Source organism: Sinocyclocheilus anshuiensis, unplaced genomic scaffold (assembly GCF_001515605.1).
Source record: "Sinocyclocheilus anshuiensis isolate Anshui unplaced genomic scaffold, SAMN03320099.WGS_v1.1 scaffold457, whole genome shotgun sequence".
Taxonomy (NCBI): domain Eukaryota; kingdom Metazoa; phylum Chordata; class Actinopteri; order Cypriniformes; family Cyprinidae; genus Sinocyclocheilus; species Sinocyclocheilus anshuiensis.
In genome coordinates, this window is record NW_015537939.1 from 2705208 (window position 1) to 2714947 (window position 9740).

Sequence of the window (9740 nt, forward strand, 5' to 3'; positions counted from 1 at the left end):
TCAGAATATGCGCACATCCCTGCGTACCTCAAAAACATGATGTTGTAAAATTAAGTACCATGGTGTTACCATCCGATGCCATCACAGTAAAAACATTTTTACTCTCTGTAAGTTACTAAAAACAGGCACCATAACATACACTGTAACAATAAACGTTCATCTGTTAATTCTGTACATCAAATCATTTAATGCATTCAAAAAAACAACACCAAAGCCCTCTAACATGGTTCATAAACAGCAATCTACAGCTTTCGAACAGAATAAATTGAGAAAATGGGGGACAATGAATGAATAAATATACTGTACTGAAATCTTCTTGTTTCTCTGAAATATATAAATATATTTAAATCATCTCTTCACCTTCCAGTCTTGAGGTAATGAAGCAGGACTTATCGTTTTGGCAGGAAGAGATACGGCTTTTCAATTAGCACAGTTAACACGTAACCTACAGAAACTGTCAACAGCAGGTGACCCAGAAACAGGTAGAACTGAGGACAGAAAATGAGAGAAAAAAATGACAAAATGATCATTAAAAATGGCATCCAGAAAGATGAACTACCTATTACTATGATAAACCACTTGCTTAAAAAAACAATAATTTTACATATATATTGTTAGCGATATTAATAAGTAGAAGTGTTTTTGAGCTCCAAATCAGCATATTAGAATGGTTTCTGAAGGATCATGTGACACTGAAGACTGAAGTAATGATGCATTCAGCTTTTCCACAGGAATAAAAACATTTTAAAATATTTTAAAATAGAAATTGGTTGTAAATTATGAATTAAAATTTTAAATTGTAATAATATTTCACAATATTGCCATTTTGATTAGTGCTGTCAATCGATTAATCGCATCCAAAATAAAAAAAATTGTTTACATAATATATGTATGTGTACTGTGTTTATTTATTATGTATATATAAATACACACACACACAGTATATATTTAGAAAATATTTACATGCATATACATTTATATATTTATATTATTATAATTTATATTATATATAAATATATTTAATATATAAACATTACTATTTTTTCTTAAATATATACATGCATGTGTTTGTATTTATACATACACAATACATATACACAGTACACACACCGATATTATGTAAACAAAAACTTTTATTTTGGGTGCGATTAATCGCGATTAATCGTTTGACAGCACTAATTTTGATCAAATGCACACTGTCCTGCCCACTCTCATTTGCATTTATTTGAAGGTAATACTTACAAAGTTGAAGTCTGTATAGTGCATGGTTGTCTCTTGTTTGCCGTTGTACAGTATAATAATGATTGGGTGGATCAGATAACAGGCAAAGCTGATGTTAGACAGAGGAGCCCACAGGCCTAAAGACAGAATTTTATCCACAAACCCTGTGCAGACATAAATATTTAGATAAGTTTCAACAGAGACCAATTATATGCATTTTTTATTTGGCTGACAGTTGTGTGTTATCCATTATTTATCCTAATTATTTACTAAAATCTGAGATTTCAAAGCTCTTCTTTTTACCTCCGTATCCTTCCTCGCAGGCCAGGATGATCCAGACCAAAGCCAGGGCCCAAAGTGAGCGGTGCATCCCCTGATAAACAGCATGGGTTAGGGACGGATAGGGCGGGACCTCTCTCAGCACATAGGCCAATCCCACTAAGAGGGCCATGACTGACAGCGAGCAGAGCCAACCTATGACTGCCTGCCACTGTCACATAGCAAAAATTATCTGTTATGAGACTGAAAACTCCTTTTTGATGTAAAAAAGCAATTAAAAAAGCATTAAAGACATTGCCTGTTGCTTTATAAGTGCCTCTTTCTTGGTTGTCATGTATATTCCGGCAAGAATGCCCAGTAGATACGGCCCATATCTTGTGTAGGGTTTGTTGTAGTAATACAGAAAATAGCTTTCGTATGCCCTGAAACAAGTACAGAATAAAACAATCTGAAACAATTATGTAACATTTGAGTGAACAAAAATCAGACTCTTGGTACTAAAACTGCCTTGGTATTGCACTTGGCAGCTGCTAGAGGCCTTAATCACAGTGTTTTAGAAATGCATGCATTGCCCGTGTGATTACGTCTCATTGGAAGCGTTTTCTCAGTTTAACATTGTAATTAAGAAATGATCTCTTACAGTGTGGTTGGCTGGTGCACAGGGAGATGCAGCAAACCGGTGATCAGGGCTCCTGTTACACTGGAGATCATTAGGAGAATAACCGACACAATGACAAGCATGCTTTTGTTTCTGGAAATAAGCAAAGAGGTTTTGTTTATGACCTGGGAAAAACTGGCAACCTTGACATTGGTAAATTTCACAAAACCTGTCAAGAACATTTCCGATTTTACTCAGAAATTCTAAAAATTAAATGAGAACTCATTGTTTGTTTAAAGAAAACAAAGCCTGTTTTTAGAACGATTAAGACATTTAGTATTGCATTACTGCAATGTAAAAAAATATCATTCTTATACTAATGCAAGCAAGGATGCATTAAATTGAACAAAAGTGACAGTGGTAAGATAATGTTACAAATGATTTCTAAAACTGTCATGGTTTCCAAAAAATAAATAAAAAAATTAGCACACAAAAAATATTAAGCACAACTGTTTTCAGCATGAATAATAATAAATATTTCTTATTCAGCATATTAAAATGATTCTGAAGGATCATGTGACATTGAAAATTAAGTTTTGCCATCACAGGAATAAATTAAATTTTTATCATATTTTACAGTAAGAAACAGTTCTTTCAAATTGTAATATTTAATACACAATGTCATATATCCGGTGAAAACAGGATTTTTCTTTTTTACTAAATCTTACAGACCCCAAACCTTTGAATGATAAAAAATTTTATAATAATAATTTGTAAAAACTTTTTCGTTCTACTGTTCTAAAGCTAATTTATGCTATTTATTATGACATTATTTTATTACTTTATTATAATATGTTTACTGTGTTAGAATCTACTGAGAATCACCATTAAAAAAAATAAAAAAATAAAATAAAATTAATTTGTGCATTTACTATAACGACACAAAAAATTAAATAAATATAATGGCCACATTTAACACCAATATTAAAAAGATAGATAGATAGATAGATAGATAGATAGATAGATAGATAAAATTCATCCACGTCTAACATATATAGAGTGGTGTGGTTATGTTCTTTTAATAAATTCTGTATTTATTATACAGTCAAAAGAACTAAACTTACATTCTGTAAAGGAATATCAGAAAAGGTGTTGTTGCATAGAACTGGAAGTCAATGGAGAGATACCATGTCCAGGGTGCACACTTAAAAAAAAAAAAAAAACATTTTCATAATAATAATGCCATGTACTTTTAAACATGTGCTGTGAAACACAAGTGAAATAAAGATTAATCAAAAGATGAATCTAGACGTACAATGTCTGTGATGGTGAAGAGGTTGTTGATGAGGAGCAGGTTCGACCACCAGTATTTCTTACAGCTGTAGACCTCATCCTCTGCTATGAACCAGAAGACCCCTCTCTGAACGATGGAGAAGAGTCCAATGGTCAAGCACACGATGAAGAGGTGGAGAGGTTGAATCCTGGACACATGGCAAGAATTATTACAGGCAAACAACTGTCAGAAAATCAACCCTGAAAACTGTGGTGTAGAACTAACATGCGTCTTGACTGGAAGCTGTAAAGATAAAACTAACCGCTTGAAACGCTTGAAGAGGAAATGAGCCACCAGACTGAAGCTAAGCGTGTTATCTGACCTCTGGATGGAGCTCAGCAGTGATCTGGCACTCAGGAGACCACTGACACAAGCAAACAAACAAGACACTGTCCATATTAAATAATCAATTCTTCTTACAAGTTGGAGATTATGCCATAACATATCCCTTTATGAACCACATTAACTACGAACAATGGAATCTTTTTTTTTACCATTTTATTTATTTATATAAAATTTTTTGCAACATGGTCAATGTTTTTTTTTTATTTCCTCAAATTAAATCCATATTGTTAATATATTCATTAGTGCTGTAATCACGATTAATCGCATCCAAAATAAAAGTTTTTGTTTACATAATATGTGTGTACTGTGTATATTTATTATGTACATATAAATACAAACACATGCATGTATATATTTAAGAAAAATTTGACGTTTATATATTAAATGTATTTATATATGATATAAATTATATGAATATAAATATATACATGTAAATACAGGTAAATATTTTCAATATATATACTGTATGTGTGTGTATTTACATAATAAATATACATAACACACACTCATATGTTATGTAAATAAATGTAAACACATTTGAATAAACGTATTCTGAGCAAAACAATACTTAAACAAATACTTACATTATTTAAAACAAATCCAAAAAAATAAATGAATATATTTGATGCCACTACTTAGAAAAATTTATGAGGAGGAAATATTAAAGAATTGCCATATGGTAACAATTTTATTTTATTTATGAATGAACTAGTTTATTATAGTTTAAAATATATTATTTATGAATAAAAAAAAGAATATTAAATGTCATATAGCTTAAAACCCTCTACCGCACGCATTATGATAGACCTATAGAAAAAAATATTTGAATCTTTTTCTTTTCTAAGAATGGCTTAACTTGAAGTGCTGTAAAAAAAAATTTTGAAAAAAATATTATTTTAAGGTACTTTATGATATGTTGCCATACGGCAACAGCATACAATAGTGGATCTAACTTAGAATAAGTGTAAGCTTACTTATAATTAATATTTTTCCTCAGAAATGTTGTTTGTGTTGATTCAATTGGTGCTATTATAAGCTTTAACACAGTACTTACAGAATAATTGATTTTTGAGAGGTGAATATGTCATCATAACATCATAACAGTGATGTTTTAGATTTTTTTGTAGAAGTGACACGGACTGGTCCTTGTTTGTTACTGACGTTTTAGTTTGCTTTCAGCAACTACCGACAAGAGACGGCAGTCTGTCAGAAATCTCGCCACAGAAAAAAAATGCATGTCATGTGACTTAATCAAAGCACATCATTGGCTAAACTAAGGTCTTCTCTTTCCAACAAAAAAAACGAGAATGTTCTCTTAAAGAGACAGTGGCAAGGAAATGAACACAAAGAGTATGTTGCCATATGGCTACACCATGCGGTAGAGGGTTAAAAATTGTAAATAAATAAATCATTTACTGCACTACTTAGAAAAATTCAATTTATAAAATAAATAATTAATAAAATAACAATAAAAACATTGACAGTCAATCAGAATCTACCCAACTTTATAGAACTCGAGCATTTAAAGTGACAGACAACATAATTGCAGCGTGTGCTTATAATAAACAGAGTGATATCGTGCCTTGGTGTGGACACTAATATAGTTATCACTATTTTTTATTTTTATAGTTATCATTCTTGGTATGATCAGGCCTCAAGACTTCTAATATTGTCTAATATGAGATGTAGTGTATCTTACCCTAGCAGCAGAAAAGAGTCAACCGCTAGATACACTGGCCCACTGAAGGCAAAGACATACAGAGGGTTCCTCTCAACCATTTCCTTCCATCTTTTATCATTATCTACACAGAAACAAATCAAGTGAAAGTTTGAGACATGGACAAAATGTCTTAAAATTAAAGTAGTGCATATACACTGATATCTTCCCCTTCCCCTCGCTCTCACCCAGGTTACTCCAGGCGCTGAGCTGCATGGTGTGGCCTGAGATGATCCAGAGTAAACTGAGGATACGGATGCCATTCAGAGAGGAATAACTGCTTCCAGAGCTTTCTGTGGCGAGTAACCCCTGACTGCTATTCTGTACTGAGAGCGCCTGAAGGCACGATGACACAGCTGTAAAAGAAAATATACGAGGAAGAGAGGAAGCGAAAAGCGGGTAATAATGCGAGAAAAGAATGGGTCAAATCAGTCACGTTTGCTATAAATGGTAAGATGAGTGTCTGTATGTGTCTTTGTGTGTGTACTTGCTCTTTGAGATGCTCTGCCGGTCATTTTCTGCATTTTGGTCCCTCGTCTGTGTGGTATCCGGGGCAGCATTGCTCTCTTTCCTCTGATTGGCTGAGCCATTAGTCAAGAGAGCGCCGTATTGGTTGGTGTTTGAGGTATGAGCGAAATCCAGCCCTGGCCACTCCTCTCTCATTCGCTTCCTTTTTAATACCGCAACACAGATGGAAGCTATGAGAGGAAGCGCCAATAACGCACAACACACAAACCTGAGACACACGAAACACTAATTCAGCCATGGAATCTTCACATTATTATGATAACAATCGTGAAAGAAAAAAATCCTTATTTGCAAGCACCCAGAACACCCTAGCAACTGTATTAAAAGTCTCAAAACAACCTTAGCAACACCATGGAAACCACAAACACAACACTCTAGCTAGCACTGTGGCATGTACAAGTGTCATAAGTAAAGTAAATTTACTTCTACTTCTAAAAATGTACAAAGACTATGTAAAATGAGCAGACTAGGAGCAACAGAATCTGCTTAATTAAACACCCATTGTAGGCTTGAACCCACTTGTTGTGCACATATATGTGTGTGTGTTACTCACAGGCAGACTATGGCAGACGGGTCTGCATGAGGGGAATCACTGAGGCATTGAGTCATGAATACACCAAGCGTGGAATCCGCCATTAAGATTGAAGGCACAGAAGGAAGTAAAGAGATTTGTTTCTGATCAAATGCATCTGCAGACACAAAAACAAATGTGATTTATACTTTTAGATTTATACTTTTTGCTTATCAAATAAATGATACAAGGTACAATCATTTCTCTAATGCAATGACAAATACATTTTAAGGGCAGTGCAAGTGTTTAAATACTTGGGTATTTGTGTGGATCAGATAAATGTTAAAGGGGTCATATGATGTTGCTAAAAAGAACATTATAGGTATGGCCAGCGGATTCGACGAAGGAGCGTCCGGCGGGCTTGCGGCAACCACATGTGACGACCCCGGGCTGGACTCCGCTTCGTCCACGGTGAAAGCCGATCCAGCGATCCACAGCGCGAAGTTGATGTATTTCCTCAGCGACCAGCACGGATCAGCTCCAGGCATGACGAAGCGGATATCGTCCTCTTTTGGAAGGCCAAACAAAGTAGTTTTCGCGTTCACAACGAAACACACAGCGTCTTCACGACATGACGGCTTTGGCAGCAACAATACTACATGAGAATAAAAGTTACACCTTCTTTTTTTGCGTGAACATTTGGGCGGCGTTATGTAAATCTTCCCACATCGTGACGTAGCAATGATTTCACTGACCATAAACAACTAGCGTCTGGACTTCTGATTCTGTACAAGAGTCTGGAACGCAAACACCCACAAAATACTCCACACTGTCCTGCAAAGCAGAATAATATCACCATCAAACACGCTTTCATTTCGATTCGAGACAGTATCTGGTTATTTAATCATAATAGATGCATTATTTGGAAATTAAGGATTAACACACACTGGCTTGAGAAAAACTTACTCTAAAAAAAAAAAATAATAATAATAATAATGATTTGTTTTCAGGTTCTTAGTGGAATGAGGCGTATATATTGTGCATTTTGTGTTTGTGTGAGGGTACCTGTTTGAGGAACACCTGGCAGTACTGTCCCCTGAACTCCAGGCCCTCCACAGACAGACACTCTCTCAGAGACCCAGGTCTGTTCACGTTCCCTCCTTCAACATCACTGCCAATCTTACCAAATGCATCGTACACTACAACAACAAGTGGAGCAGGATAGAAGAAATGAAATCACAATGAAAAACATCAAAATACGCTGTTAAAAAAAAAAAAATAATAAAATAAATAAACAAATAAAATCAAACATTGATAAAGAGAGATAATAATAATAATAATAATAATAATAATAATACAAGAGTAGTATACATAATATTAAAAATAAATAAATAGTTCCAAGATATTTAATATTTTCAAATTTCAGAAATCAATACTACTGTTACTAATAAGGAAAAATAAATATACAGAAAAAAAGATAAATACACATAATATTAAAAAATATATAAATAAATGTATAAAATATTGTGAAAAGTAAATAAAATTAAATAACATTTTAAATAAAATATTAAATAAAAGAATTTAAATGATGTGTCCAACATGATAACTCAGTATTAAACAACACAATTAAGGAAAATAAAATAAACTGATAAATAAAGAGAGAAAATATAAAAACAACATAATAATAAAGAGAAAAAATGCAAAACAATAAATATACATAATATGAAAAATATATAAAAAATGTTTTTTAGATTTTAAATGATGCGTCTAATACTATGGCCCTGTTTCACAGACAGGGCTTAGGTTAAGCCAGGATTTCGCCAGTTAAATTAGGCCATTTAAGTAACTTTTATAAATATGCCATAGATAAAAACATTACTAGTGTGCATCTTGAGACAAAACAATGAATCTGACATATTTTAAGATCACTAAGTGCAAGTTTCTTTCAGTTGAAATAGCCCAGACATGCATTTTAGTCTAGGACTAGGCTTAAGTCTTGTATATGAAACCGGGGGTATAACTCAATATTAAATAATACAATTAAGAAAAATAAACTGATATAAAATGGAGAAAATATTTAAAAACAAACATCATAATATAGATAAAGAAAAAAATGATAAACAATAAATAATAAAACACAAAATATTAAATTATATAAATAATTGGTTTTCAGATTTTAAACTATGTGTCTAATATTATAACTCAATATTAAATAATACAATTAAGGAAAATAAAACAAACTGATAAAGTGAAAAAAAAAAAATATATATATATATATATATATATATAAAACAAACAGTATAATGAAATAATAATATACACAATATTAAAAATAACTATGTTTCAATTATGGAAACAATGTTTCAAATATTATAAATATTGTTAAATAAAAATGACTTGACTTTGGCACAAAAATTATAATTTTACACCTCAATCCACAACTAGAAAACATGACCCCCATTCATGTATACGCTTAGAAGTATGCTTTAGTAAAATCTGGCATTATTACTTACTCAAGACTGCATATTTGCTTGGAGTATCTTTCTGTAATTCCGTAAGGAACGCTGTTGTGTCCTCCTTGCATTTTAGCGACACGTTCCAGGCACATGCAGCGTGCCAAACCAACAGGTACATCAGAGTGACAGCACTCAATGTTAACCGTAGCATCTTGTACAGTGTTTCATTTTGGCCGTTTCACTGGTTTAAATATTATGAGAGCAGGACACATGACGGGACATCATACTCTCCCACCATCCAAAATGACCATGGAAATCAAAACGCCACGCTCGGATGATAGTCTGGTCATCACATACTCAAACCTAACACAGTCAGTCTTTTACCTCAGGGAGGCCAATAAACAGCTCAACAACACAATATTTGCTTTGTGAATGTGGCCTCTGCTCTGAGCAGAACAGTATGATATCAAATCAAGATATCAAAGTTTAAAAAACAAGACCAAATTATCTGTGCTACACTATTCGGATTAATTTTTAATGTCAACAGCTGTCCATTTCAGTAGAAACAAAGACGATATTTCAATGAAACCTAAGTGAGAACTCCATTAAGTCTAAGAAAGAGAAATATTTGCCAAGATATTAAAGCAAAAAATTCACATGTAGCACTTTTTACAAGGAAAGAGAGAGGAAATTCTATAAAATTCTAAAAGATATTTTCTCTAATAAAAGCCTCGGATTTACAGTGATTAATT

At 33.0% G+C, this 9740-nt stretch overlaps 1 protein-coding gene across 1 annotated transcript; it reads right to left on the bottom strand.

Annotated features, from left to right (window-relative positions):
• Positions 1–389: 389 nt before the first annotated feature.
• Positions 390–9199, bottom strand: oacyl (O-acyltransferase like). Its single transcript, XM_016452136.1, has 15 exons — positions 9046–9199; positions 7598–7731; positions 7288–7366; positions 6575–6710; positions 5985–6229; positions 5682–5849; positions 5476–5578; positions 3694–3795; positions 3414–3579; positions 3223–3302; positions 2141–2251; positions 1799–1922; positions 1525–1711; positions 1243–1385; positions 390–488 (listed from the first exon to the last, which is right to left on the bottom strand). The coding sequence occupies exons 1-15, from the start codon at positions 9197–9199 to the stop codon at positions 390–392; spliced, it is 2031 nt and encodes a 676-aa protein (XP_016307622.1).
• Positions 9200–9740: the final 541 nt, after the last annotated feature.